Below are 18,645 nucleotides of genomic sequence, written 5' to 3' on the forward strand. Positions count from 1 at the left end.
GCCCAGGCTGGTCTCGAACTCCTCACCTCAGGTGATTCGCCTGCCTCGGCCTCCCAAAGTGCTGGGATTACAGGCGTGAGTCACTACGCCTGGCCAAGTATGTTAATATTTCTAATCAGAAGGGATTTCACAAACCTGGCTTAGTTGTGTCTCTTGTTACTTAATCTAAGTAAAAATAATATTTATTTTTTGTTTTATCCTAATTTTATGATTCAGTAGTGTGTTATCTGTGTTCATTCCTCAGGAAACACAAGAAGCAAGGAAGTCATCCGGTAAGAAAGATGAAGAACATATATTATCAGGAAGAGATAAGAGACTGGCTGAGCAGGTATCTTCATACAATGTAAGTAAGAAAATAAGATATATAGAGCCAGGTGTGATGACTCTTGCCTATAATCCCAGCTACTTGGGAGGCTGAGGCAGGAGGATCACTTGAGGCCAAGAGTTCAAGACCAGCTTGGGCAACATAGCAAGACCTTGTTTCTAAAAACATTTTTTTTTAATGAGCCAACTGAGTTGCGAGGATCACTTGAAAGCCTCCCTGCCTCAAAAAAAAAAAAACAGAAACAAAATATATAGCCCTTTTCCCCCTATCTTTTAGTTCTCTGTTTATTTTTTTCTCTTTTGCTTATTTCTCTTTCTTTTATATGTCTACCTCTTTACCATGTACTTTTTATACATCTATCCTGAAATAAACTCTGTTGCATATATATATGTTTTTATAAAATTCTTCTGTGTTTTTCACAGATATTTCCAATTCACATTTTACATATTAAATTAGCAGAAATCTAATTATTAGAGATAGGTAGCACTTGATGAGAGAAAGCAAGACCCCTGCTCACTCATGGAGATCTTCCATTTATAAATGTTTACATTATAAACAGATTTGGAATGTTGGATGTAAATATTTAAATATGGGAGAAAAAACGTTTTTTGAATGTAGTTCAATCTAAATTTATAAACTAAACAGTCAGTATTCATTTGGCATATTATTTTGTTATCTTCTGTCTTAAAAAAAAAAAAGGCAGATGTTGGATGGTGCCTGTACAAAAAGAAAAGGAAAATGATAAATGTCCCAGCTCAAAGAATAAATGTAAATTACTGAACCCATTGGTCCCTGAAAGGTGTTTAGGAAAATTATTTTCTGTTCCCAGTGTATTAAAGAAAATTCCATAAGCTCTAAAATATAGTTAGCTTGATTTATTATATATATGTTGACCAGTACCACAGTGAAGCACGCTTAAAACATTTTTGGAAATTGACCAAAAACTTAGCTCACTTGAAGTATTTATGAAAACTGACCAGGTGCTCAGAAGTCAAGTATCAACAAAATCGAAGGAATTACTATCATTCAACCCAAATTATCTGACCACAAAGAATTGAAGTTTGGATTCAGAATAACTTAAAAACCCACTATGGCCACTTGTAGTGGCTCATGTCTATAATCCCAGCACTTTGGGATGCTGAGGCAGACCGATTGGTTGAGTCAAGCTATGGTTGTGCCACTGCACTCCAATCTGGATGGTAGAGCGAGACCTTGTCTCAAAAAAATAAAAATTTTATAAAAAACTGGAAATCAGAAAAACTCAACATTTAAACTTTGTATCAAAGAAAAAATGATAATGGAAATTAGAAAAATGTAGACCTGAATGACAAAAATACAACATATCACAATGTGTGGGATGCCATATGAAGTGGTATTTAGAGGGAAAATTTACAGCCATAATGAGTTATGTAAGAAAAGACCAATGACTGAAGATAAATAAGCTAAGCCTTTTTCCAAACTGGCATTTCTTATCAAACTAAACAGACACGTACCCTGCTATTTTCCTCCTGGGTATTTACCTAAGACAAATGAAAACACATCCACACAAAGAGTTGAACGTGTTATTCTTAATAGCCTCAAAAAAATTTATCCAAGAATGTTCATAGACGCTTTGTTCATAATAGTTAAATACTGTAAGCAGCTCAAATGTTGATCAGTAAGAGAAAGAAGACCAAACTGTGGTATAAATGAAACTACTCACCAATAAAAAGGAACACATTACAAATAAATACAACATGCATGAATCTCAAAGTCATACTGAGTGAAAGAAGTCTTACACAAGCAAGTACATACTTCTTGTTATGTTTATATGGAGCTGTACAATAAGCAAAATGCATCTATGGTGGGAAAAAAATCAGAATGCTAGTAGTTGGAATTGGGGTATGGAATTTGACTAGGAAACAGCATATGCCTGAAGTGATAGAAAGGTTCCAGATCTTGATTGGATTTTGAGCTATAAAACCCATTGAATATACACTTAATATTTATGTATTTTATCATATGTATATTCATCTTAAAAATATATATATATAAAAACAAATATTGAACTCAAATGCATGCCTAGGTATTTAGGGGGACATGTAGTGATGCTTACAGTTTACTTTAAAATGCATCCAAAAAAATAGGGTTCTAATCTGAACCCTGAAAGCTGAAATTCCAGATACTTTCTATTCAAAGTATTAATATAGTCTTAAGACTAAGCCACTCTAGAAACTGTAGCTTTTGATAAATCGAGCAGTCTTTAAAATACTTTAATGAAGACAAAAACCAATCAAGTAGAAGTTTGGCATTAGTTTTCAAAAGCCGTTACAAACACATCTTATTCAAAAATGAATTGCTGTTGGCCAACCATGGTGGCTCACACATGTAATCCCAGCACTTTGGGGGAGACTGAGACGGGAGGATCTTCTGAGGCCAAGAGATGGGCAGTATAGCAAGACCCCATCTCTACCAAAATAAAAAGGTAAAAAATTAGCCAGGTGTGATGGCACACACTCGAAGTCCCAGCTACTTGGGAGGCTGGAGTTGGAGGATCACTTGAGCCTAGGAGTTTGAGGTTACAGTGAGCTATGACCACACCACTGCACTCCACTGCAGGGTCTACACAGAGCAAGACCCTGTCTCTAAAAAAAATTTTTTTTAATAAATAAAAAATGCTGTAAATATTGTATATTGTTAGAAAATGCAAACATTTATGTTAAATGATTAAATGTGGTAAGTCAGCAAGTTAGTCATTTAGCAGATTAATCTCTTACATCAGTCGGCTTTCAGCTTTTGATTTTCAGTGAATTGACTGCTTCTAGGTGTTATTTATTATTTTATTATATTTTGGCTCTAGTTTGGTCCTGTGTGTCACAATGTGCAAATTATCCTAAATCAGACCAACAGTAGTACACCTGAAACAACTGATATAAAAGTTTATTTCTTTTATCATCATGAGTTTGAGCACTTGAATTGTTTGGATTGATTGTATAATAATAGTCCAGTGATTTAATGTATTCCTCTGCCTCTATTGATGGTTCATTTGCTAATATAAGGAATAATCAGTACCTTGAAACCTGACATCTTTATTTCTCCATTTTTGTTTGCTTTTTGTTACCTTACATACAATTTTGCTCATTGTTATAAATCATTTTCCTCAGTAGTGGCTTTAGGTAAAGTAGTTAGATCCCTACAACTCCATTCTTTCTCACATCTCCACACATCTGCTCAAACTTTGTTCTCAATTTTCTCCAGGTCTTTGTTATATATTTAGGCTTTCCCCTTCCAACTCTTGTTAGCCTGTCAACCTTCATCATTACCACCTCACTAAGGAATTATTATCTCGTTAGCAAGGAAAGATGTGAAAGCAAGGAAGGAAGGAGAAATGTGGAGAAATGGAGCTGAAAGATCAAGTTTTGATAGTGTAGCTTTTTTACATTTATACATACATATAATGCTACATATATGGTTTTCCATCCTAAAATTCACCTTACTACACTCCTTTGTATTGGCATCCTATCTCCTATTAATACCAAACTACTAGAAAGAATGATCCAAAAGTGAGTTCCACATCCCATGGATCACCTCTATCAGAACTTGGGCAGTAAAAGCGAGGTTTCTGAGACCCACGGTTGGCAGTTTTGATTCACTAAATCTATGATAGGACAGGCAATCTATATTTCTTTTCAACCCGTCAGTGCTGGAGACCAGCAATCTTCAAGTGTTTTTGCTTGGTATCCCCTAAAACTCTGTGAGAGTGTGTGTGTGTGTGTGTGTGTGTGTGTGTGTGTGTTTTGAGACTGAGTCTCGCTCTGCTCCATTGCCCTGGCTGGAGTGCAGTGGCGCGATCTCGGCTTACTGCAATCTCCACCTCCTGGGTTTAAGTGATTCTCTTGCCTCAGACTCCCAAATAGTTGGGACTACAGGCACATACCACCATACTGGCTAATTTTTGTATTTTTAGTAGAGACAGGGTTTCACTATGTTGGCTAGGCTGATCTTGAACTCCTGACCTCAGGTCATCTGCCTGCCTTGGCCTTCCAAAGTGCTGGGATTACAGGTGTGAACCACCACACCTGGCCCTAAAACTGTGTATTTTTTAATTTGACATCTAACATTTTTCATCATAAGGGTCAGGCATGGTGGATTATGCCTGTAATCCCAGCACTTTGGGAGGCCGAGGCAGGCAGATCATGAGTTCAGGAGTTCAAGACCAGCCTGACCAACATGGTGGAACCCCCCCCCTCTCTACTAAACATACAAAAATTAGCTGGGTATGGTGGCGGGCACCTGTAATCCCAGCTACTCAGGAGGCTAAGGCAGGAGAATCACTTGAACTCAGGAGGCAGAAGTTACAGTGAGCCGAGATCCCACCATTGCCCTCCAGCCTGGAGACACAGCAAGACTCTGTAAAAAGTAAAATGTAAATTTAATTTATTCTTTTAATGAAAGACTTTTTTTCTAGTTAGTTCCTGGTCTTTGGATGAATGTTACTTATTGCCAGAATAAGACAGATTTCATACAATGTGTACTACTTGGTTGACTGGTACACTGAAACTTCAGACTTCACCATTGTACAATTCATCCATGTAATCAAAAACCACTTGTACCCCTAAAGCTATTGAAATAAAAATAGAAACAAAAAAAATTAAGACAGATTTTACCATCAATTGTATTTTTTTATACTTCTAAGAGTTAAGAAACCAGGTTTTTATAAAGAAGTGAATGAGAATGAACCTATTTTGTTATAGCGATGTCATTCAGTTCTTTGAACAATTTGAGTTATTCTCTTAAACCTCATATTGATCTATTTACAAAAACTATTATTAATAGTCTCTTAACTGTCAAGTCATTAGGATCTCCTTTGTTTTTTTTTCCACATTGATCCTATTAATAAGTTTTCTCATTCTTTCCAAGTCTGTATAATGAGAATAACAACATTTAATTTACAAATACATTGTGAGGATATAGTAAATGCTCAATAAATCTAACATTTAGCATTGATTTATTGTTTCTTATATAGCCAACACTGTACTAAATCCTTTGTATTCATTAGATCATTTAATTCCTCCCTTCTTCCTTCAAATATTTAGAAATTATCATTATGACTACTACCATTTTACAGCTGGGGAAATGAGACTTAAATTACTTGCCCATTGTTACCAGTGTTGAAAGCAGCAGGACCATCATTACAATGCAGATTTTTCTGAATTTGGAACTTAAGTTTATTTCTCCATGCTCCATGTATTGATTACTTTTTTTTTTTTTTTTTTTAAGACAGAGTTTTGCTCTTGTTGCCCAGGCTGGAGTGCAATGGCATGCTCTTGGCTTACCGCAACCTGCACCTCCCGGGTTCAAGCAATTCTCCTGCCTCAGCCTCCGAGTAGCTGGGTTTACAGGCATGCACCACCATACCCGGCTAATTTTGTATTTTTAGTAGAGACAAGGTTTCTCCATGTTGGTCAGACTAGTCTTGAACTCCCGACCTCAGGTGATCCACCCACCTTGGCCTCCCAAAGTGCTGGGATTACAGGCGTGAGCCACCGCGCCCAACCTTGATTACCTATTTTTTCTTAGCAATATTTGATGATTTTTTTTTTTAACCTCCTTCAATTTTGTTGAACATAAAGAACTGGAAAGCACTTGATTTGCTAATCAGTTTGTTTCTAAAGACTTTATCAATATTTATAAAATAATTAAGAGTACTTTGCTTAACCCAGTATATTGAGCAGAAATGGGAAAATGCAAATGGTGTCAATTTAAATACATATTTACTAATTTATCTTTTGTACATTCTACTAAAACCTTATGGCTCCAGATTGAGTTCAGTTAATTTACGAAACATGTCTGTCACATCATCTAATTGACAAAGTCATTTCTGGTTGTCAGATCAGCCAGACCAGACTTTCTGATTCACTTTTTCCATTCAAATAAATGTGTTAGGACCATTCATGTGATACTTTGAATTCTGATCTAGGTGCCATTTTACCTTCTGGATAAAATAAGATACTGTCACTTTCAGCATTTTTTACTAGTGCCTTGTTATTTTGCTTTTACTGAGCTTTCTTCACTCCTTTCCCCTCAAGTACATTCTTTGGCAGTAGGAAGGGCCTGGAAAAGGTATGGTTGTTAAGCAAAAATTGTCTTTTCTTCCATTATCCACTCTTCAATATATCTGAATTCAGAACATTTCAATAAAAGGTAAAAAACCCATTTCTAAAGGACCCTACGCTCTTAGGAGAAACATGTTTCAGACACAGAAGGACACAGAGCCCTCCTGTGTTTACAGTTTCTTGATTAAAGGAAGTTTCAATCATACCGGTATTTTAGATTTTTGTCTCATAACCTGAAGACTTTTGCTTTCCTAAATAATATTCTATAGTCTCCTTTGTTAAATGAGAAAGGGCTATAATGAAAGGGATGGCATCTTCACAAGAGGTAGTCTAGACCAAATCAGTTGTAAGAAAGACTACACGAAGAAGTAGAGAACCATGGAAAAATAACCTTAAAATTACCCAAGCCTTCATACTACATGGACTCTACTCTGTGTAGCCCCCAGGGATACGTATACCCCAGTTTGAAGGCTGCTGGTCTGTACTACCAGCATCTCCTTTTCCATCTCCCTCCCTGCTCCTTCCATCCAGGACTGTTCTGTCCTTTACCTTGGTCAATACTCAAAGGTCTGTAATCAATCCCTAGTTTATTAAATCAGTTGTTTTTGCTGAGACCTTGTCTTACTAGATACATCTGAAAATGTGAACACCTACCCTAGCTAAGAAGAAAAAAAAAAAAAATGAGGGAATTAAGGGAAAAAGAGAAAGAAAACTGAAAGGAACAAAAATTATCTTAGGTTATGGAACATGCCAACATATGCTGCACAGGCCTTGAATTTTGCCACATCCGTGCTCTTACTTTTCTTTTACCTTTGTTTTTGCTTCAGCCTGACAGTGCCTTCCCTTCCTGTTCATCCATTTAGCCTTCAAAGACCAGCACATCTATGAAGTGACAATATGATTGCTCTTTCTTTCACACCCCTGTTCTTGGTTTGTACTCTGATGTTTAGTATTTAAATAACCATAATGCTTTTCATTGCATATTTTCTTTATAAATGCTGTCTTGGATTTGGGGAAAAAAAAAAAAACAACTATTGGGGTTTGTAAATAACCCTCCTTAATGTGCACCATTACTATCTAATTATGCCATTTCATGATCATATTCTGTCAATAATCTATACAAACTATAGTTTTTATTTCTGCTCTCCTGCTCTCTCCAGGAATCAAAAAGATCAGAATCTCTTATGGACATACATCATAAAAAGTTAAAGAGTAAGGCGGCTGAAGACAAAAATAAGCCTCAAGAGAGAATACCATTTGACCGTGATAAGGATCTCAAGGTTAATCGGTTTGATGAAGCTCAGAAAAAGGCCCTGATAAAAAAATCTAGAGAACTAAACACCAGATTTTCACATGGCAAAGGCAATATGTTTTTATAAGTAAGTATATTTCAGTGAGGTATATTTTAATACTGATCAATGTGAACTTTTACAAATACTCTATTGTCTTTAATATTGTGCTCAAATCTATTTCCTTTTATAATAGATTAAAAATTATATATTTTTGTAAGTAAACAGTGATTTTTGAAAAGTCAGCCTTGTGGGATGAAAAATATGGCTTACTGGAAAAATAGCCTTTCCTTCATAATAACCTAATAGGGCATTGCTATTAAAAATGTCAAAATAAAAATTCAGCATATGAGAAATAGCAAAGGAAGGTGTGGTCTGATACTTGAGTAAATATGCACACTTTATTAAAGATGAAGAAAGGCTTGCTGGTAGTTTGTATGTTAAACAAAATCCCAACTAGGAAATGTTTGTTGCTTAGAAAGGTCCCCTATAAGTTAAGGTTCAAAACTATTCCAATATTCATCCGTAGCCCAATCTGACAAGGGTTCAGAATGGTGATTAAGAAATTACATAAAGCTGGCTGCAGTGGCTCACGCCTGTAATCCCAACACTTTGGGAGGCCAGTGTGGGAGGATCACTTGAGCCCAGTAGTTTGAGACCAGCCTGCTTAAGATGGTGAGACCCCATATCTACAAAAAACTAGCCAGGTGCAGTGGAGCACACCTACAGTCCCAGCTACTCAGCAGCCTAAGGCAGGAGGATCCCTTGAGCTCAGGAATTCGAGGCAGCAGTGAGTTGTGATTGTGCCATTGCACTCCAGCCTGGGCAACAAAGTGAGACCTCGTCTCTTTAGAAAAAAAAAAGAGGCCAGTGGCTCACACCTGTAATCCTAGCACTTTGGGAGGCTGAGGTGGGTGGATCACCTGAGGTCGGGAGTTCGAGACCAGCCTGAACAACATGGTGAAACCCCATCTCTAATAAAAATATATTAAAAAGAAAAAAATTACCCAGGTGTGGTGGCACGCACCTGCAATCCCAGCTACTTGGGAGTCTGAGGCAGAAGAATTGCTTGAACCTGGGAGGCGGAGGTTACAGTGAGCCGAGATCGTGCCACTGCACTCTAGCCTGGGTGACAGGAGCAAGAGACTCCGTCTCAAAAATGAAAGAAAAAGAGAAAAAGAAAAGAAATTACATAAAAGCTGAGGTTGCTTTTTCAAATCTTTATGATTTTTAATTGTATGAAACCTATATCAATATTCAAATGTGATTTTTGAGGGAAATATAGTTAAATTTATAAATATTTTCCAACTTACTGAGTTTTCTTATTCTTACCTCAGGGGGATTTCCCTGTGCAATGAAGAAAAGTTGAAGAATACTCTTTGTCCATCTTTATTTCTTTGTTTTTGTCTTCTTAAGATTAGAGATTATTTTAATCTTAAAAAACATACAGATTTACCTTGTTCTTTGTGTCCTTTTAAGGTCATGTGGAAACATAAAACGAATGTTTCTTATATAGAACAGGATATTCTATGTGCCTTTAGCTTCTGTGGAAGTATGGGGAATTATGGGCTTTTCTTCAAATAATTATTTTAAGAGGCTTCCATTCCCCCTGATTTTTGTGGTGTCTCACAAGTACCCTCTAAGGTGTGGTCAGGACTGACTGCCAAATCTCTACCACAGCCTGGACCTCCTCGTGAAATATACCTAACCTGCCCTGGGGTCAGTGTATCAAGTCCTTCCTGTAAATCCGTGACTTTGAAATGTGTTGTTATTTCCCTTTAAACTGCAGCCAGTGAATACAAATTTACTTGAAAATAGAGGGTATGGGTTTTGCCTGTTTTGTAATCAGTTTTCTTGTTTTAGTACTCAGGGCTTTTTATTTGTTGTTTAATTTTTTTAATTGTTTTTAAGTCAGAAAGATCTCTGGGTTATCTCATGTGCTAAGGGAAAACTATTTTGGTTTTTCCAACTTTAATAGTTAGTATTTCTAGGGGAGGCAATCAGGACAAGATATGCCATTAACTGTTGGCAGTGTGAAATCTGTAAGACTCAATCTCTATGATCTCAACCAAAGCTTTCTGAGTCCTGGAACTTTGCTTTGGGACAATCTGACTTTACTCGTTTATATACTGTACTTAACAGTTTGTAGCTAATATATGGGGTCATAACCTTTTTTTTAAGCTAATTTACGGGGGTCATATCAATCGTGAATAGCCTTTTAAAAAAAATTAATAATTCCTAAATACAAAAATGGAAATGGAAAATTTATAATCATAACCCTCCTAATTGGGAGTATTATCAGTTTGTAATGCTTTAAGCACTGCCTCTTACGATGGTAAATTTATAAGATGATAAATTTTATTTAAACTATTAAACTATTGTTAAATAAATGGCAATTCTATAAGTTATATTTTCTTGCAGATTAATCCCAATTGTTCCACTAGTATTCTAGTTTTGATGAGACACAAATTTTTATTGTTGTTTATTTTTGTTTTTTTGAGAGACAGAATCTTGCTCTGTCACCCAGGCTAGAGTAGAGTGCTGTGATCTCGGCTCACTACAACCTCCACCTCCTGGGTTCAAGCAATTCTCCTGCCTCAGTGTCCCAAGTAGCTGGGACTACAGGCATGCGCCACCACACTCAGCTAATTTTTGTATTTTTTAGTAGAGATGGAGTTTCACTGTATATTGTTCCAGGCTGGTGTTGAACTCCAGACCTCAGGTGATCCACCTGCCTCGGCCTCCCAAAGTGCTAGGATTACAGGCATGAGCCACTACACCCGGCCGAGACACAAATTTTTAATGGAAAAAGATTCTGATTCCTAGTTCCTGTAAGCTTTATGAAAACTGAGTAAACTATTTATGTGATGGTACAAATTATTCTTGCTCTAATAATAACAGTACAATATAGTTTTTCCATGGCATCAGTGTAAACCATAGCAAACCAAAGGAGCGTTGCTATTAAAAAGATGAATTAGCTGGGCGCGGTGGCTCACACCTATAATCTCAGCACTTTGGGAGGCCAAGGTGAGTGGATCACCTGAGGTCAGGAGTTCGAGACCAGCCTGACCAACATGGTGAAATCCCATCTCTACTAAAAATATAAAAATTAGTCGGGTGTGGTGGCGGTCGCCTGTAATCCCAGCTACTCGGGAGGCTAAAGCAGGAGAATCACTTGAACCTGGGAGGCAGAGGTTGTAGTGAGCCAAGATCGCACCACTGCACTCCAGCCTGGGCAACAAGAGCGAAGCTCCATCTCTAAATAAATAAATAAATAAATAAATAAATAGATGAATTATTCTCCTAAGCAAATTGAAAAACTTTCTTACGTACTCAAAATTGAACAGAGCTACCTTTTGACTAAAAATGTCATTTTTAATGAGCAGTATTTTCTGAACACAAAATTTTGTACAAGAGTATCTCCATTGCATTAATATTATTTGTTATAATTTTTTCCCAATGAAAGGAAAAACTATTTTCTAGCTCCTCTTCGTTATGTAAATTCTTAACATATTTTTGAGAAATTTGTATTTTTTAAAGTAAAACTGTTATCTTTGGATACTTACTTTTCTTTGTTTTTCTCATTTAAAGAGAATAGGGATATTTCTGTATTATATATTTACTGTTTCATCCCTCAACTTTGGAGTGACCATGACCTTGGCATAAAGGAGAGAAACCTCTGCTTTCCGCCTAATGCTTCCAGAAGTTACTACCTTACTGGCTTTGGAGTTAATGCTCTTTTGTGCCAACCTGAGGATAATTTTGACAAAATGTAAGGCCAGTTTCAGAGGTTGTTTTGCCCCACAGAGAGACTAATCCCAATACAAGAATATTGAAGGACAAAGTAGTTATTGCACAGGATGGTAGGTGTTCTTTATTTCATCCCCTCCCCACTTCCGAAGCTGCAAAAGACCTAATTGAATCAAGTCTCCTTTCCATCTGGCAGAAGACATTTTAATAAGGACTTTTTAATTTCCTACATTTTTTGGCCAAGTATCATAGGAATGTGACCTCTTTTGAAATTTAAAAATGAAGAAGAAAAAAGAGCAACACTAAGTTCATATAATGGAGCAGATACTTTTAATGTTCGTACCATTGAAGGTGCCATTTAAGTTTATTATACTTGAAATTATATGATTTTGTCCAGCTCTCTAAATTGTCATCTCCAATAGGTTTAGATGCTTCAAATAGTAACCACATTACTGGTAAGTAAATAGTGGGGTTATTTGGTTTAGCAGGTGGGGAAGTAAGGAGGGATATAACAAAACACGACAGATGGTGGGTACACCCCTAGTAAGACTGCCTTACCAGATAAATGAAATCCTTTTTGTATTGGGCACAACATAGTAAATTAAGTCTTGCTCTAAAAAAAAAAAAAAGAAAAAGAAAAAAAAAAAAAAAAGAAAAGCCCTGATCTAAGAGTTTTTAATCTTGTTTAGATGTAGCAACCACTTGACATTTAATTTATCATTTTAACATCGAATGATTCTTTGTTTTGTTTTTTGTTTTTGCGATGGAGTCTCACTCTTGTTGCCTAGGCTGGAGTGCAATGGCGTGATCTCGGCTCACTGCAACCTCCACCTCCCAGGTTCAAGCGATTCTTCTGCCTCAGCCTCCCGAGTAGCTGGGACTAGAGGCGCCCACCACCGCGCCTGGCTAATTTTTGTATTTTTAGTAGAGACGGGGTTTCACCATGTTAGTCAGACTGGTCTCAAACTCCTGACCTCAGGTGATCTGCCCACCTTGGCCTCCCAAAGTGCTGGGATTACAGGTGTGAGCCACCACGCCTGGCCTGAATGATTCTTTGAATTAACAATTTATTTAGAAGTGAAGTTGAGGTTGGCCAGGTGCCGTGGCTCACGCCTGTAATTCTAGCACTTTGGGATGCCAAGGCAGGCGGATTGCCTTAGCTCAGGAGTTCGAGATCAGCCTGGGCAACACGGTGAAACCCTGTCTCTACTAAAATATAAAAAATTAGCCGGGCGTGGTGGCGGCGTGCGCCTGTAGTCCCAGCTACTCGGGAGGCTGAGGCAGTGGAATTGCTTGAACCCGGGAGGCAGAGTGAGCCGAGATCGTGCCACTGCACTCCAACCTGGGCAACAGAGCGAGACTCCATCTCCAAAAAAAAAAAGAAGTGATTTGCATGGTACCAAGGCTTACATGCTTTAGAATAGATCAATGGTTATTATATAAATAATTTTATCCTAAAACATTATGGCATTTTTTGTTTCTTATTGAGGGTAGATAATGTTAATATTAAACTACTAATAGGAGGCCCTTATCACTTCTCTTTTCATTTTTTCCATGCAGTGATAGGTATTATTAGAAAAAGTTATTTGTTGAGTTACAACTAAGAGGAAGAAGTAACATGATGGAAAGTGGTTGGAGATAGCACCCAATTAACATCGACAGCCAAGTCTTCTGTTTCAGAATATTGATTTATTTTGCTTTAGTTTTTGATGCCATCGTGAGATTTAAGTCTTCAGTTTCAAAAGCTCATGCTACTTAGGAGAGGTGATTTTTGCAGCTTAAAAAATTGCTTGTGACTGCAGTATGTACACAGTTAAAAAGCTGTTCACTGCCCCTTTCAACCTTTTCATTTTGAGCTTTACTAAGAGAATGTTTTTAGGAACAGAATTCCTGAATGTAATTTTTTACGTATAAATAAAGTTTTATCTATATCTGAGAAGTTGTAGTTTTTATTTTTGTTTTGTTTTAACATTATTAGCTTTTCTGAAGCAGGCAGTATTGGTAAAGATAATATTCTGCAAAGGTTTATTCCGGCCATCCAGATCATTGTAAGCTATTGTAAACAACAACTTTAACTCTAGACAACTCGTTTGCCAGGTTTTCATTATCCTAAGGTAACTATACAGATATTGTCTGTTTATTTAGAAACACGAGACAGACAAACTGGAAATGCTCTTGAGAGCACTGTGGCACTGGGTTATAACCAAGATTCCATTGTTCTTCCTATCACAGGACCTGTAACAGTGAGTAGGTTTTTCTGGATTGTTTGAGTATGAGTTTCTTTGGTTTGGTTTGGTCTCTCTACCTCCCAAATTGAAAGTGACCAAAAGAGATGCTTTGCAACATAAAAACTAAGCATTGAATGATAGGAATCTGAACATGTAGGGTCAAAAAGAGAACCTTTGCTTTCTCAGATCATTTCCCAATAATAAGTATTTCTTGAGGAGCTTATATGTTTGTTCATTTATTCAATAAACATTTATTAAATGCGTCAGTGCATGCTAGGTGCTAAGGACACGATGGTGAACCAGGCAGGCATAATCTTCCTGCCTGGGAGAAGATTCTGTGCTGGTCACTTACAGGGTATTCACAGATAAGTAAAGCAGATTCGTTGATTTGTGATTTTATATTCTAGTGGGAGAGCAGAAAAAGATCTGAGTAAAAAAGATCAAGTAATTGCACATTGTTGATAGCTGTTAGAAAACAGGGTAGTGAGAGACTAGAACAAGTAGTTGAGGATGGGCATTCTATCGAATCAGGGTGAGAAGAAGTCTCTGAAGGTGTGTCATTTAAGCTGAAACCTAAAAAAATGAAAAGCTAGCAGTGTGAAAAGTGACTGATCACATATGCAAATGCCCTGAAGCTTTAGTTCTTTGGTGTTTGAAGAACTGCACCAGTGTGGTGGGTATATTGTGAGAAATATGATGGCTCAGGGTTGGGTCTTCATAGTATCTAGTGATACTATGAAGCCTATATAGGAGCATCTAACCCAGTCCTGGGAGGTGAAAGGAAGCTTCCTAATGGAGAATACTTTTTTTTTTTTTTTTTGAGACAGAGTCTCACTCTGTCGCCCGGACTGGAGTATAATGGCGCAATCTCAGCTCACTGCACCCTCCACCTTCCAGGTTCAATTGATTCTCCTGCCTCAGCCTCCTGATAGCTGGGATTACAGGTGCCCGCCACCATACCTGGCTAATTTCTGTATTTTTAGTAGAGACGGGGTTTCACCATGTTGGCCAGGCTGGTCTTGAGCTTCTGACCTCAGGTGATCCACCCGCCTCGGCCTCCCAAAGTGCTGGGATTACAGGCGTGAGCCACTGCCCCGGCCTCCAATGGAGAATACTTCTTAACCAAGTTATAAACATTACATTGGAATTGATCAGATGGTTCTTACACCAAAGGTCTACTTTGCTGGCCTTCCAGAATTCCCCAAATGTGTCTGAATTCACTCTTAGGCCCTTGCTCTGCAAACACCCTGTATGTAACTCCACTAATAACTGTCATTAGTTATCAGAACATTAATACATTGAACTGAACAGTGAACCTATACTTTATCATCAAAACTATAAATATTTAAGAATAGATTTTTTTTCAGAAGTTGTAAATTACTTGTTTCCTCCTGGGCCTGGTTATTGAGGGTTATTTATATTCTTTTTAAGAACTGAATAGCACCAGATGGATTCAACAGTTATTACTCAAGTCTTTAGAATTCTGGACATAGCAGGATGTTTTTACTTAGGGACTGAAAAATACAGTAGGTCAGTCTGTCTCTTAATTTGTAATCCTTAAACTATTTCTAACAGAATCACCTAGGAGTTCATTTAAATGCAGATCTCCAGGCCCACACCTATTGAATAGGAATCTTTGGGGTTAGAATCAGAGAATCTTCATTTTTAACAATTATTCCAGGCCATTCTTTGTAAATTCAAGTTTAAGAATCACTGCGCTTACGCGCAGACAAGGTAGCTCATGCCTGTAATCTCAGCACTTTGGAAAGCCAAGGTGGGAGGATTGCTTGAGGCCAGGAGTTTAAGGCTACCCTGGCCAATGTGGTGAAACCCTGTCTCTAAAAAGAAATTAAATTTAAAAAAAAGAACCACTGCACTTACATGTGTTCCTAAAAGCAATCCCCTCTCCCTTGTTACATGTTCTGTTTTCCCATTATATATTCCTCAATACATAATCACTTTACGTTGCATAGCAACAAACACCAGTACCAGCAATACTTGCCTCTTGAAGAATGGATTGTCACTTCTGTTGAGTGAATGCCTAAAAGCATTCACCCTTCAAACATCTACCAACCAGCCGCTACAGTGCTCAAGATTCTACTGCCAATGATAATTCAGTTTCATTGCACTTTACCGTCTCTTCAGCACCTTTTAAAATAGATAAGTCCCTAAGAGGAATAGTCAGATTATAAGGTCCTTGTCCCTGGCTGACTTGAGGCCAGGGATGCCTGATGACTGAATGCCTCAGAAATGCAGAACATTGAAAAGGCAGGGAGCACAAAAAGGGAGCACTGGTAGGCTATAGATAATCTGCAAAGAGTGGTCTCTACCTTATGACTATTTTCCTTGGGGGAATTAACCAGTTAATGTTACTTTGAGGTCTTAGATAACTGTGCTTTGGCAGCTAAGGTATTAACTTCAGAAGCAACTGAGTTTACTTTTAGATACCAGTTTCTATACTTGCTGACAAAGAAGAGACAACAGTAGGTGAAAGAATGTTAAAAAGAAACAAAAGGCTAGGCACAGAGGCTCACATTTGTAATCCCAGCACTTCAAGAGGCCAAGGCAGGAGGATCACTTGAGGGCCAGAAGTTCAAGACCAAACTGGGCAACATGGCATGACCTTGTCTCTACAAAAAAAAAAAAAATTAAAAATTATCTGGGCATGGTGGCATGGCATACATCTGTAGTCCCAGCTACTCAGGAAACTGAGGCAGGAGGATCACTTGAGTCCAAGAGTTGAAGGCTGCAGTGAGCTATGAACGTGCCACTGCACTCCAGTCAGGAAGACAGAGAGATCCCGTCACTAAAAAAGAAAAAAAAAAAAGCAACAAACTTCTGCAGAATTGGCATGAAACACAAATGATAAAAGTATAAGGGTGCATCATTGTTTTGAGATCTGGACAAATTTCGAGAACCTATTCAAAAATATTGAAAAGCATTTCAAAGTTCATTTTCATATCTCTGATTACTTACCACTGTCCTGCCCTTTAAAGCACTTCCATTTGTTTTCTTTATGATGGGGTAATGTTGGCCAAACAGGCTATATGATAAGGTATTTAGTCCTAGTTTTGTCTTCATATAATCAGAGCTCTGAGATGAAAATAAACTTGTTCCTTTTTTATCACTAGGTACAAAAGAACAAATGAAGTTGCTTACGTATATAACATGATGATTTTTGTCTTTTTAGGTGATGGCTGAAAGCAACACATTTTGCTCACCTAAGGATAAATAATACTATAATACCTAATTCCCACTACACACTTAACAAAAGCAATTTATCATCAGCCTAAGATTGCTCATTTTTATAACAGATACAGATATAATTAATTTAATATTGTCCAGCAAATCTAGAAATTGTGGTTATTCTTTAGTCTTCATTTTAACTGAATTTAAATTAGTGTTTTCCCCTAAAAGCCTTGTATATTGCCTAATAAAATTGTCATATTTGAAAACAGAGGTTCTTAAAGTTTAAAATGTTTGCAGTCAAATGACAGTTTATCAATAAAGATTTAAAACTATCTTTTAACCTGTCAGTTTGTAAGATGTTAATCAATCCATTCTACTGTGTTGCCTCTAAGAAAATGACATGAGAAGATGGTTTCAGAGTATTTCTTTCTACCAGCAAATCATAAAGAGCTTTTTAAAATCACATTTATAGTCTTTCCAGCGAGCATATGTGAACACACAGTGGAGCTGCATCTTTATTGAGTGTTTACCAGAAATGAGCAATATCTAGGCTTAGGCAAATGGAAGGTGATAGTTGAACAAAAATGAAGCCCAATTTAGTCAGCAAAACCGATGTCTTTCCAACTTTGATGTTCATCAGAATCCCCTGGGAGCTTATTACAAGCATAGATGCCCTAACCTTACCAGAGGGTTTTTTTGTTTGTTTTTTGTTGTTGTTTTGTTTTTTTTTTTTTTTTTTGGAGACAGAGTCTCACTCTGTTGCCCAGACCGGAGTGCCGTGGTGCACATCTTGGCCCACTGCAACCTCTGCCTCCCAGGCTCAAGCGATTCTCATGCCTCAGCCTCGTGGGTAGCTGGGATTACAGGCATGCACCACCACACCAGGCTGTTATTTGTATTTTTAGTAAAGACAGGGGTTTCACCATGTTGGCCAGGCTGGTCTCAAACTCCTGGTCTTAAGTGATCAGCCCACCTCGGCCTCCCAAAGTGCTGGGATTACAGGTGTGAGCCACCGTGCCCAGCCAATCAGAAGTTTTGATTCCATCTATAGGTTTGGGGTTGGACCCAATAGATGGTTGGGCCATCTATTTTGGGCAAGCTGCCCGGGTGATTCTGTGTACCCTGAAGTATGAGAATCCAACTTGTTTTGGTCTGAACATGACATTGCTAGAGGTTCCTAAAGTTTAAAATGTTTGCAGTCAAACCACAGTTTAGAGTCTCACATTAAGATTAATAGAATCGAGGTTAAGATTTCTAGAATCAAAGATGTTAGATGATTGTCAGATTGTGGCCACTGAGCCTCTTGATTCAAAAGATAGAAGGTAAAACTCATTTTCCTAGGCTCCCTTGCTGCTAGAGCACAAGTATGTGGCCTGGCCTCTGCCAATCAGATGCACCCACGTGCAATTGGTATTCCAAGGGAGAAAAGGGAAGAAGCTGGCATTCCCAGAATCATCTTCTGATGGGCATGTTAGTGGACATGGACAGATATTCAACAGCAACAGAGGTGGCATGTCTGGCACCCAGTCCCAAGCATCCGTGGTGTCAACTGCTGTGACTGTGAGACGGGCTTCTCTAGAGGAGCACTGCAGTGTGGGTGGACACATTCCTGCTTATATAATTTCTGGGTCGGCTTAAACTAATCAGAGTATACTCCTTTGTTTGCAACTAAGCCCTGACTAACATATTGAAGTTATACCATGCCAGTTAACCATGATATAAACTTTGGAGACAGCAGCCTGCAGTCAATTCCTATGGAAACACTAGCT

General features: G+C 37.9%; 1 protein-coding gene across 6 annotated transcripts in view; it reads left to right on the plus strand.

Moving 5' to 3' along the window:
- Positions 1-17,210, plus strand: part of GPALPP1 (GPALPP motifs containing 1) — a 49,636-nt gene extending 32,426 nt beyond the window's left edge. For 3 of the 6 annotated variants that reach the window (XM_003913830.4, XM_021929601.2, XM_017951219.3), the window contains exons 7-9: positions 245-343; positions 7,581-7,799; positions 9,047-10,117. In XM_003913830.4, coding sequence (XP_003913879.2) covers positions 245-343; positions 7,581-7,799 — 318 coding nt within the window. In that variant the 3' untranslated portion in view covers positions 9,047-10,117. Of the gene's footprint in view, positions 1-244; positions 344-7,247; positions 7,351-7,580; positions 7,800-9,046; positions 10,118-13,019; positions 13,396-16,877 lie in introns of those variants that run through there. The other 3 variants (XR_639747.3, XM_009191881.2, XM_009191879.2) reach the window with 3 other exon arrangements.
- Positions 17,211-18,645: the final 1,435 nt, after the last annotated feature.

Source organism: Papio anubis, chromosome 15 (assembly GCF_008728515.1).
Source record: "Papio anubis isolate 15944 chromosome 15, Panubis1.0, whole genome shotgun sequence".
Lineage (NCBI taxonomy): Eukaryota > Metazoa > Chordata > Mammalia > Primates > Cercopithecidae > Papio > Papio anubis.